The sequence below is a fragment of the Myotis daubentonii genome, chromosome X (assembly GCF_963259705.1).
Source record: "Myotis daubentonii chromosome X, mMyoDau2.1, whole genome shotgun sequence".
Taxonomy (NCBI): Eukaryota; Metazoa; Chordata; class Mammalia; order Chiroptera; family Vespertilionidae; genus Myotis; species Myotis daubentonii.
The window spans coordinates 22187551-22199838 of NC_081861.1; the positions used below are offsets into that span (position 1 = coordinate 22187551).

The 12288-nt window shown below is 42.1% G+C and overlaps 1 protein-coding gene across 4 annotated transcripts in view; it reads left to right on the forward strand.

Annotated features, from left to right (window-relative positions):
- Nucleotides 1-12288, forward strand: part of ATP11C (ATPase phospholipid transporting 11C) — a 226948-nt gene that overhangs the window by 172303 nt on the left and 42357 nt on the right. For all 4 annotated transcript variants that reach the window (XM_059679783.1, XM_059679781.1, XM_059679780.1 and 1 more), the window contains exons 20-22: nucleotides 2580-2754; nucleotides 10496-10598; nucleotides 12016-12161. In XM_059679783.1, coding sequence (XP_059535766.1) covers nucleotides 2580-2754; nucleotides 10496-10598; nucleotides 12016-12161 — 424 coding nt within the window. The remainder of the gene's footprint in view (nucleotides 1-2579; nucleotides 2755-10495; nucleotides 10599-12015; nucleotides 12162-12288) is intronic.

The following is a 12288-nucleotide window of genomic DNA, read 5'->3' on the forward strand; positions in this document are numbered from 1 at the left end:
TAACCAAATGATACTTATTAAAGGCAGTCCAAATTATAAGCATTTTACTTTTCCATTTGTCTTAGTCTGTTTGGGCTACCATATCAAAATACCATAAACTGCTTAGCTTATCCAGTGGAAACTAATTTCTCATAGCTGGTATGGTCCCTCTTTCTAGCTTGCAGAAAGCTGCCTTTACACTGTGTCCTTACATTGCAGAGAGGGGGGGAAGCTCTGGTGTCTCTTCTTATAAGGGCCCCACCCTTATGAATTTATTTAAACCTAAGTATCTCCCAAAGACTCCATCTCCAAATACCACCACATTGGGGGTTAGGGTTTCAAAATAGGACATGGTAGGGGACACAATTCAGTTCATAGCACCATTCAGCAGCTCTGGAGCACTTTTATAAAAGCCAGGGCTTATGGAACCCTTCACTTCTCAGCTCAGAACATTTCCTCTTCCTGGCTCATCTGTTTGGAGTTGTGTGGGTGCAGTCTTTGCCCAGGTTACATAGATGGCAGACCTAGAATCACTTCTGCCAGCTTCCGCTTCTTTGTCCCTTCCACTTTAGATCAGCCACCAAGCCTTATTCATGTTCTCATTTTCACCACCGGTGCTCCACAGCAAATTTTGTAGCAACCCATGCCTCAAATCCCTTAAGCCCCTCTGCCAGACAAGTGGTCCTTAAATGTGAAATACTGCCTATATCTTGTCCCTGCTCAGAAACCTTAAGTGGTTCTCCATCACCCACAGAATCAGTTCGCACCAAAGGCCTCAAGTGACATTTTCATTTTGCTTTCCTAGTGCAGGATACATTCTCTCCACACACCACTTTCTGCCCTGTCTTTCAAGTTCCATTTCAGATATCACACCTCACAAAGAACCCACTATTCTTCCTGTGTATTTATTTTCCCAATCACTGGATAGTGACTATTTAATATCTTGTTTGGTTGGTTATAGTCTATCATGTATGCTTTTGTCATCCCAATGAGATTTTCTGTTCTACAAGGAAAGAGTAATTAATAATTATTTTCATTGTATATAATTGATGTTTACAAATATTGCTTGATTGATTATTGATTCACTGTTTTCTGTATATTAAGTCTGCTCTGTGGGTAGGGGAACAAAGAAGGTGAACACATCAATGATATCTCTTTAGTTAGTGAAAAAATGGTCATTAAATTATGAAGCAAAATATGGATATGTACAAAATATTATGGTGTTAGCAATATATACAACAAAGAAATATGGCATAAAGGATAGATGAGGCATATTAGACTCTCACTACTCAAAGTTTGGTCCATAGAACAGCATCTCCATTACCACCAGAAGCTTGTTAGAAATATAAAATCCCATGTCCCACCCCAAACCTATTCAATCAGAATCTACAAGATTCTCAGAAATTTTGACAAGATTCTTTTAACATTAAACTTTGAGAAGCATCAAGTTAGACAAGTGAATTTATAATGATGAGATCCAGCTGTGTCTAATTCACTGCAGTGGTTCTCAAATAGCACCCAAAATTTCCTGAGCTAACATTGACTAATCATTGTTTTTTCTTCATTGTAAAAAAAAAAATAAAGACATGCTAATTGGTAGAATTTTCTCAGTTGTAAGTTTTACCCTCATATGTTTTTCTTAAATACTTGGCACTGGTTACATTTTTCTTTCCTGGCTATACATGAGAATCACCTGAAGAGCTTTTTAAAGCATTAATACAGTATATGTAACTGAGCCGTGCCCAAGATACTCTGATTTAATTTATCTGGGGATAGTCCTCACGTATGGGCAATTTTTTATTTTATTTTTACTAAATATATTTTTATTGATTTCAGAGATAAAGGGAGAGGGAGAGAGAATCATTCATCAGCTGCCTCCTGCATGCCCCCCACTGAGGATCAAGCCTGATACCCCAGCATATTCCCTTAACTGGAAAAGAACCTGGGACCCTTCAATCTGCAGGCCAGCGCTCTGTCCACTGAGCCAAACCAGCTAGGGCACATGGGCAATTTTTTAAAACCGTTCAGATGATTCTAATGGGAAGGCTATGGCTGAGAACATTAATCAAGTATAAAATGATATTTATTTAATGAACATATATTGTTGTATGGTATTCTTTAATGAACACCATATATTTTAGGTACTCCATCACATTTGAGAAGCCTGGTCTACTGATAGTTTATGTCATTCAGGCAAAAATATTAGGAAAAGGTCTTCTGTGACTGTATACCCCAAAGCCATTTTGTCTTTTACTTATATTGTTAAGAAGTTTTTAGATTGAATAATGATTTGTCTTTATATCAGAGTTTGATCTGTAATTTCCCAAATTCGCCTTCAGTTTCTTATAGAGACTGACCACTAAATGTCCATTATTTTTATCCCATTTAGAACTTAATGTTATTTATATAGGTAGCTTGAGTCTCAAACATGTGATGAAAAGTCTCTGATGTGCCTTTATTAGAGGCAGTTTTTTCTTTAGAATGTATAGGTTTAAGAATCAGATTGATGATGACTTATGGGAGATCCTCCTTCTTATAGTTTAAAAGAAATAGAATTGTATAATAGATTCAAATACAGCATTATTTTTTTTTATTTTCAGAGCATGGACAGAACAACAGGAATATGGATTAATCATTGATGGCTCCACATTGTCACTCATATTAAATTCTAATCATGACTCCAGTTCTAACAATTACAAAAGCATTTTCGTACAGATTTGTATGAAGTGCACTGCAGTGCTCTGCTGCCGGATGGCACCATTGCAGAAAGCACAGGTAACTGGATACTAGCTAATGTTCTGTTCTGGGGACTTCTACTTACACGTGCATATGTTCACTTTACTTTTAATTTGTTTCTTCTTTTACGGGCCATTATTACCTTATTACATCTTCCTTGGCATCATCCTCTTTGCGGTCAAAGTCAGGAGTCTTCCCACCAATTTGAATTATACCAGCCTTGTTGTTCCCTCAAGCTGGCTATCCAGTCCCTCACCTTCCGAACTTCTCTAATGAATGTTTGGTGCCTGCTGCCTACCCTGGTCCCATGTGTTCTTTCTTCTCATCTTGCTCTGTTGGATCGCCTGGAAGAGAGCAATGACCTCCTGGCCAAATCCATCATGGTATCTTTCATTCTCCTCCTCAGTTCTTTGCTGCAGTTGATACTATCAATTATATCTCATTAAAATTCCTCCCTTGGTTTCTGTGATGGTTCACAGTCCTGACTTTACCCCCCTACTTGGCAATCTAGTGTCTTTTTATTTTGTTTCATCTTCTGTCTTTTCCCTAATTATCAGTTTTCTCTGGTCTTGATTTTTCCTTTTCATTAAGTCTCATATTTCTGGCTGCCTGCTCGACAGCTCCATATGGATTCCCCACATTAAATGTTAGTGTTCAAAACAGATCTTACAATTTTCTCCTTCAGGCCAGTTTATTTTATATCTTTATTATTCCTATTACCAACGCCATTTTTTTCTTTTGCTTTCTAAGTCTCCAAAGTACCTCTGACCCTGCTCTTCTCCCTCACTCCATATATAGGCACTATGTCCTGTTGATTCTACCTTTTGTCATAGCTCTCATTTTGGTGCCATCTTTTTAAACCTTTCACCTCCAGCCCAGTCTAAGCCCTAACGACTTTACACAGAGACTATTTGATTTGGTCTCCTTGCTTTCACAATTCCTCCTTTAATCTCTTTCCCCACACTCCCAAATTAATCTTGTTAAAACACTACTTCTCTCATCATATATTCTTGCTCCAACACTTTCAGTAGTTTCCTAGTCTCTTAGGAGGAAGGACAGATGACTCAATGTGGGCTTACCCTGTTGACCCTTGGGTCCACCATAATTCCCATATCCAGTGTGAATTATTCCCCTTTTGTGTGATTCCAACATGCTGTGCGCTTACCAACTTCCAAGCTCTTCTCATATCATTTCTTCATCTGGGATTCTCTCAGAATTGCTCTTTGTCTAACAAAAAGTATACTCAATAAAACCCATTTCAAGCCCACTCCCATATGCTATCTTTTTCAGCTCCTCCATCCCATATTGATCTGCTTCACCTTACTTTCTTGTACTCACTGGGTCCAAGGAACTTTAGAGCCTCAGTGACATACTTTTTCACTGCTATACACACGGCATTCTTTCATAGGTGTTAGGCTTGCTTCTTCAGATTCTTCAGCTACCCACTCTAAATGCAGGGGAGGACTGTGTCTTTGGCTTCTCCTTTACATATAACCTGCCCTCTGCCTCACACATGCATGCACACGCATGCCCATCTTTTTTTTAATATTTTATTGATTTTTTACAGAGAGGAAGGGAGAGGAATAGAGAGTTAGAAACATCGAATGAGAGAGAAACATTGATCAGCTGCCGCCTGCACACCCCATACTGGGGATGTGCCCGCAACCAAGGTACATGCCCTTGACCGGAATTGAACCCGGGACCCTTAAGTCTGCAGGCTGATGCTCTATCCACTGAGCAAAACCGGTTACGGCGCATGTCCATCTTAATTGAAGACATTGTCTCTCTCTACTTTCTTCTCACTCTCAATTCCCACCACAGTCAGGTGCTTGTCTTTTTTGCTCAACTCTCAGAGCCCTGGTTAGCTCCATCTGGGGAAGCACATCCTGCCAGAAAAGGATCCAAAAAAATCTGTCCATTTGGTAAGAAGCAATATCCCGCCCCGGACAATCATTGTTGCTCAAGTTGCTTACCTGAGTTTTGACTCCATTGCCCAGGCTGGTGTCTGTATTCCTGACCACATGCTAATTCTCCCACCCAGAATATGGAGCTCCCTGTGGTGCAATCCTCACTCTGTTTTATTTCTCTTTCTATAGTCACTTCTGGGCTATCACCTACTTATCTGTCATGGCCATGTGGGTGATTTTCAAGTCACTTCTCCAATCTTTGGGTTTAACTTTATTTCTGTAGCTTCTTATTGAACACATCTTGGGTGTGTCATTTTCACCTCAACTTAGCCTTCACTAGAGCCCAACTGTCATTTTCCTTGTCTTTTTCTATATCTACTAGAGGCCCAGTGCATGAATTCATGCATAGGTGGGGTCCAGTCAGCAGATTGGGGCTGGGCCTGTCTGGAGGAGGAGATGGTGGAAGGCTGCCCACCCCGGGGCTGATCAGGATCAGGCTGGCTGGGGAGAGGGGCCGGCCATGGGGAGGAGCCATGGAAGGTTGGCTGGCCAGCCCCACCCCTGATTGGTGTGTGGTGGGGCTGATTGGGGGCAGAGCTGGCTGTGGGGAGGGGCTACAGGCCTATCGGGATGGTGGGGGCTGATTAGGGGTGGGGCTGGCTGTGGGGAGGGGCTGTGGGTGATGGGGTGGGGGGGCCAATGGGGGGTGCGCAGCCTGGAGGAAGGGCCATGGGTGGTTGGCTGGCCAGCCCTGCCTCTGATCGGGGTGGTGGGGGTCCATCTGGGGCGGGGCCGGCCAGGGGGACGGGATGCAGGAGGTTGGCCGGCCAGCCCTGGCCCCTATTGGGGTAGGGGGGTGGCTATCAGGGGCGGGGCGGCCGGGGGCAGGGCCTGCAGGAGGTTGGCCAGCCAGCTTCACCCCCTGGTTTGCTGGCCATAGTGGGCATCATAGTGACTGGTCGTTCCAGTCATTATGGCATTCCAGTCACTGGCTTTTTATATATATAGACTAGAGGCCCAGTGCACAAAAATTTGTACACTCGGGGGGGAGGAGGGTCCCTCAGCCCGGCCTGTGCCCTCTCGCAGTCTGGGACCCCTCGGGAGATAATGCCCTGCAGGCTTAGGCCTGCTCCCGGGTGACAGAGGGCAGGCACAATCCCTAGGTGCAGCCCCTGGTTGGGCTCAGAGCAGGGCCGATTGGGGAGTTGGGGCGCCGCCCCCTGTCATGCACAGAGCAGGGCGATCGGGAGGTTGTGATTCCACCCTCAGTCATGCTCAGGGTAGGGCCGATTGGGGGGTTGGGGCACCATCCCCTGTCACCCTAAGGCAGGGTCGATGGGGAGGTTGTGGCGCCACCCCCTGTCACGCACAGAGCAGGGCCAATCAGGGGGTTGGGGTGCTGCCCCCTGTGACTCACAGAGCAGGGCCCATCAGTGGGGTTGGGACTCTGTACCCTGTCATGCACAGAGCAGGGCCAATCAGGGGGTTGGGGCACTGCCCCCTGTCACGCACAGAGCAGGGCCCATCAGGGGGTTGGGGCATGGCCCTCTATCACCCACAGAGCAGGGCTGATCAGGGTGTTTGAGTGCCGCCACTCTCACACTCAGGGCAGGGCCGATGGGGAGGTTATGGCTCTACCCTGTCACACACACAGAGCAGGGCCAATCAGGGGGTTGGGGCGCCGCACCCTGTCACGAACAGAGCAGGGTGGATAGGGAGGTTGTGGCCCCGCCCCCTGTCACACACAGAGCCACAGGGCAATCTGGGGGTTTGGGCGCTGCCCCCTGTCACGCTGATCCCGGTGCCGGGAGGCCTCGCGGCTCCGCTGATCCCGGTGCTGGGAGGCATATTACCCTTTTACTCTATAGGGTAGAGGCCTGGTGCATGGGTGGGTGCCGGCTGGTTTGCCCTGAAGGGTGTCCTGGATCAGGGTGTGGGTCCCCACTGGGGTGCCTGGCCAGCCTGGGTGAGGGGATGATGGCTGTTTGCAGCTGGTCACACACCCTTCAGGGTGGGGGTCCCCACTGGGGTGCCTGGCCAGTCTGGGTGAGGAGCTGAGGGCTGTTTTCAGGCTGGGGGTGACTGAAGCTCCCAACTGCTCCTTTTTTTTTTTTTTTTTTTTTTATTCTGGGCCAGCTTTAGCTTTGAGGCTTGGCTCCAGCTCTTAGGCCTCCGCTGCTGAAAGTAGGTTTCTGGTCTTTGCTTACAATGTTGCGATCCTGCTGGCTGAAGCCCGGCAGGTTTCTGGGGTTTTGTTTAGCTTCTATGTTTGTTACATTGTTGCTTGCAGCTCAGAGGCCTGCAGGAGCAGGCAGGGAACGTTGGAGTCCTCCTTCACTGAAGCAAGCAAGCCTCATGTTAGTTTCAAGCTGCCTGGCTGCCAGCCGCCATCTTGGCTGACAGTTAATTTGCATATTGCCCTGATTAGCCAATGGGAAGGGTAGCGGTTGTACGCCAATTACCATGTTTCTCTTTTATTAGATAGGATTACTGAACTCACTATACTTCCAGTTTTCTAGATTTAAAATGTTGAAATCTCTGTTGACTTCCCCCATGCTTTACCATATGGTTTCAGTCACTGAATTCTGTCTGTTTTCTAGTACATCATTGTTTTTTCCATCTATTCCTTTCTTTCCATTACTTTTCAGGTCTAGGCTTTTAACAACTAATGGAACGGCAGCTATAACTGGCCACCTAACTTCTTTTTGGCTGCAGTTTTACTTTTTCTTTCTGTTCTTCTTGCACCCTACTGCCACTCAGAATATCACTCCCTGTTGATCTGGCCCCAGGTGTACCTGGTATCTCCCCTATATGGAAACTCATTGATTTGCTCAAGCCAGATCTATTTTCTGAGCATATGCTGTACTTACCTGGCTGTATGTCTTAGAACATGACATTTTCTTTCTCTGGAATACTCCAACCCCCTTATCCCCATCAATGCAAAACTTACCAATCTATTATGATTGATATCAAATCACTCTCAGGTAAAATTATTCCTGATCACTGTGGCATATAGTGTCCTCTTCCTTCTCTATGGTCATAGGTTTTCTTATGTGGATGACTTAGATGACATTTGTGTTATATATTCCCTTGTACAGATTATCGCATCGTGTTGTTTCTTAATTGGATTATCTAATATTCTTGATTCATTCCCTATCTCTGCTACTTCTTCATATACTTTTTTTTCATCATATGCTTTTTAAGATGTGTGACCAAGCATTGTATCTTTTTTTTTTTTGGTATTTGTATATTGCTTTGCACTTTAAATTATATGAAGTTATAGTTGAGAAATAAATCACTTTTGGTAAATTGATTTCTTTTTCATGAAGCTATCCTAGAGATTGAAGAGAAATTCTTTTTTAGTTTTTTTTTTTTAATTTTATAGATTTCAGAGAGGAAGGGAGAGGGAAAGATAGAAATATCAGTGATGATAATCATTGATTGGCTGCCTCCTGCATGCTTCCTACTGGGGATCGAGTTGGCAACCCGGGAATGTGCCCTTGACCAGAATCGAACCTGGGACCCTTCATTCCGCAGGCCAACACTTTATCCACTGAGCCAAACCAGCTATGACTGAGGAGAAATTCTTAAAGCAGGTGACCTGGATCCCAGAAAAAGAAAATAAATGTTAATCCATAAATCTGTCATTATTTCATAGTGTGTGACCATATATCCTTTACTTCCCACAAGGACAGGCTTTATTGTTTTTAATCTATTTTTTTATGTGGAAGCTGTCACCTTTGATAATTTCATTACCTTTCCTGGCTGCAGTTTTTCTTCCTTGAGGTGCAAATCATTACTGCACTTAGTATAACAAGTGCAATTAGTTTAATGAGTATTGTAGCCCATAAAAAATCAATTTAGTTTGGGTTCTTTAATTTTGTCTTTGACTTACTGATAATTTCTGACAGCCTTATAAAGCTTTTTAAATGAACCCAAATGAGAAGGATTGGCAGAAAGCTGGCATTTCACAGTACCACCATTTTTTAGTTAAATTGAATTGGATGTGGATTTGGGGGTATACTATTTAATACTGAATAAAACCTGACTGAATTTTGTTTAAAGAAAATACTGTGGGTTAGTATATATAAATTATTTTTAATTACTTCAGTTGTTTTTAAAATGAATTGCCCTACCAGTGTCTCTAAGTGGTTGGGCATCGACCCAGGAACCAAGAAGGTACCAGAGGTTCGATTACTGGTCAGGGCACAAACCCGGGTTGATGGTTCGATCCCCAGTAGGGGGCATGCAGAAGGCAGCCAATCGATGTTGCTGTTTCACTCTCATTGATGTTTCTACCACTCTATCCCTCTTCCTTTCTAAAAATCAATAAAAACATAGTTTAAAAATGGATTTTATTTATGTTAACTATTGAAAGCGATTATGAGGACATAATTTTTGCAAGGCATTATTTGACTGCTGGATTATATAAACTTTTATTTGTTTTTAATATGTTTTATTGATTTTTTACAGAGAGGAAAGGAGAGGGATAGAGAGTTAGAAGCATGGATGAGAGAGAAACATTGATCAGCTGCCTTCTGCACACTTCCTACTGGGGATGTGCCCACAACCAAGGTACATGCCCTTGACGGGAATCGAACCTGGGACCCTTTAGTCTGCAGGCCGATGCTCTATCCACTGAGCCAAACCAGTCAGGGCTAAACTTTTAAAAGCTACTAGATTCCCAGGGGTTTTGAGGGTTGACACATAAAGCAGTCATTATCTAAAACATAGAGTGAAAGGACAGCTGTTTACTGAATACACTTCTCACAAGTAACTCCACCAGATTTATTTTATTTAGTACCTACCATGAACACAGCATTGAACTACACTCTGTCATCAACACCTTGAAGAGACACTCAAGGAACAGTGACAGGCTTTTTACACATATCTCAGATAGCTTCTGCAAATTTCACCACCTTTAAGATGTCCCCCTTTAAAATGAAGCTACCGCCCTAGCTGGTTTTGCTCAGTGGATAGAGCATCGGCCTGCAGACTGAAGGGTCCCGGGGTCAATTCTAGTCAAGGACATATGCCTGGGAAGTGTTCGATCCCCAGCAGGGGCCGTGCAGGATGCAGCTGATCAATGAGTCTCTCTCATCATTGATGTTTCTATCTCTCTTTCTCCTTTCCTCTCTGAAATCAATAAAAATATTTTAAAAAATAAAATAAAATGCAGCTACCTATAGGAAAGATGAAATCATATTGGGCAGTGGGACGAATTTAGTTGGCAGCTAGATGAGTGCAATAATTTAATGTCAGAAAAGTCCCTCAGGATAAGGGTTGGGATGCAACAAGGGAGAGTGTTAGCTGGGAGGGGAGAGGGAAAGGTTCCCCAAAACATTGTCCTCTCACTTCCCACTTTTGTTCTAGTAGCCCTATGCATGATACCCCAAATCAGCTTTCTGGTCTCTACTGACACACGTTCAGCACTGATATGAAAAGACACATGAAGCTATGACAAAAGAGGGAAACAAGTTGTCCTCTAATATAGATAAGAGGCAGGGATTTTGACATTCATACATTCACAGAACTAGAAACAAGTGCAAACTGGTATTATATTTTTTCTTCTTTATTGGCTTTATTGGGGTAACATTGGCTAATAAAATTATATAGCATTAAGGTATCCAATTGTATAATACATCATCTGTATATTGTATTGTGTGTTCACCACCCAAAGTCAAAGTCTCCTTAGTATTATATTTTGAAAAGCTGTGTTCTTCTGCCTCTGAGATTCGAGACTATTGCACATATATGCACACACTCCCTTTCTATTTGCAAGGCCAAAATTTACAAGTGTGAATGAGGCATCTAACCCTAATCTCATTTTCGGCTTTGACCTTTTCTATACCTCTTTTGTATTTAATGTTTAGATTGTCAGAATGGTGAAGAATTTAAAAGGGAGCCCAATAACACTGTCGATAGGTGATGGTGCCAATGATGTTAGTATGATCTTGGAATCCCATGTGGGAATAGGTAAGAAACATCTAATGAGATGGCAGCTATAAGGTATCAGTATTGCTTTTAGGTAGAGTGGTCCTATATTCTAGAGATTTATTTTGGTTGCTCATCCTGAACTCAAATTTTAGTATAATAATTGTTAATTGAATGAAGGTTGTCATTTGACCATGCAATATGTCCATCCCTAAGTCCTCTTTCTGGGGGGAATGTAGAAATACAAAGTTGAGATTTTTTTTATATGATCCAAGTAAAATGAATTTCCCAAACTTACTGGCAGCACAATTGATCTCACTCTGACATCATGAAGGAAATTTTATTGATTTTCCACTCCTGGCCAGATTGCCTCCTTATGTTGCTGCACTGTGTCTTTTGAGATACTTAACTGTTTGGTACTAAGAAATGATCATTGCTTGGCTGGTTTTCCATATGGAGTTATTTATGGGTGGTTTGTGCTGTAGTGTTTAATTTATATGTTAGCATGTAAAAATGGCTTTTCTACAGCCTGTACCTTTTTTCCCCTTGTCAGGCTCTTGGTAGGCAACAATCCTAACACCCCAACAAGTTGTTGTTGTTGTTGTTGTTGTTGTTTTTGAAGGGGGAGAAACAATGGAATTTGTATCTTGGGAATTATTGTACTGCAGTTTGGATTCCCAAATTCTTTTCATTTGAAAGTAGCCATATGTTGTGTGGAACTCTTAGTTCTACTCAATGGTTATCCAGTGTGGAAATGGCCTAAAGCAGCTTGGGCTACTACTGAGAGTTTCATTCAGTGAAAGAACTTCACTGTCTCATTGTAAGTTTTCAGTTTTGAGCTCCTAGACCAGTGATGGCGAACCTATGACACGCATGTCAGAGGTGACACGCGAACTCATTTTTTTGGTTGATTTTTCTTTGTTAAATGGCATTTAAATATATAAAATAAATATCAAAAATATAAATCTTTGTTTTACTATGGTTGCAAATATCAAAAAATTTCTATATGTAACACGGCACCAGAGTTAAGTTAGGGTTTTTCAAAATGCTGACATGCCAAGCTCAAAAGGTTCGCCATCACTGTCCTAGACCATAAACCCCAGGTCTCTGATTTGCTTTAATATTGTACCTGGTCTAGTGCCATGCACAATTAAGCACTAAGTGGCTTTAAAGTAACTTTCAGATTTAATTTTTTCTCAGGATAATTTTGCCTTATAATGATTAAATAATCTATTTAATTGTTGTATATTGTGTTATAAATAGGTAATTATTAATTACACTTAGTTTTACTACTTATTGGTAATTCTCATTGAGATTGTTAAAGAACGTACTTTTTGGTTAAATAACACTAAGCTAAACTATACAACTGAGCTATAACACATAAGGAAGTTGAAAATACTAAGTCCAGGGCTTGTTTATTCTATAAAATACTCACCCTATAGATATTTTCTTTTTTTAGGTATTAAAGGCAAAGAAGGTCGCCAAGCATCCAGAAATAGCGATTATTCTGTTCCAAAGTTTAAACATTTAAAGAAATTGCTATTGGGGCATGGACATCTATATTATGTGAGAATAGCACACCTTGTACAGTATTTCTTCTATAAGGTATGTGATCAAGTATTTGAAATTTAATTTAAGACTCCTTAATCCAGCTCAATTTCATCATAGTGTTTTTCCTCCTCTTTCCATGTTTCTTTTGCTGTCTTCATACTGAAATTTGTAGACAGCAAAA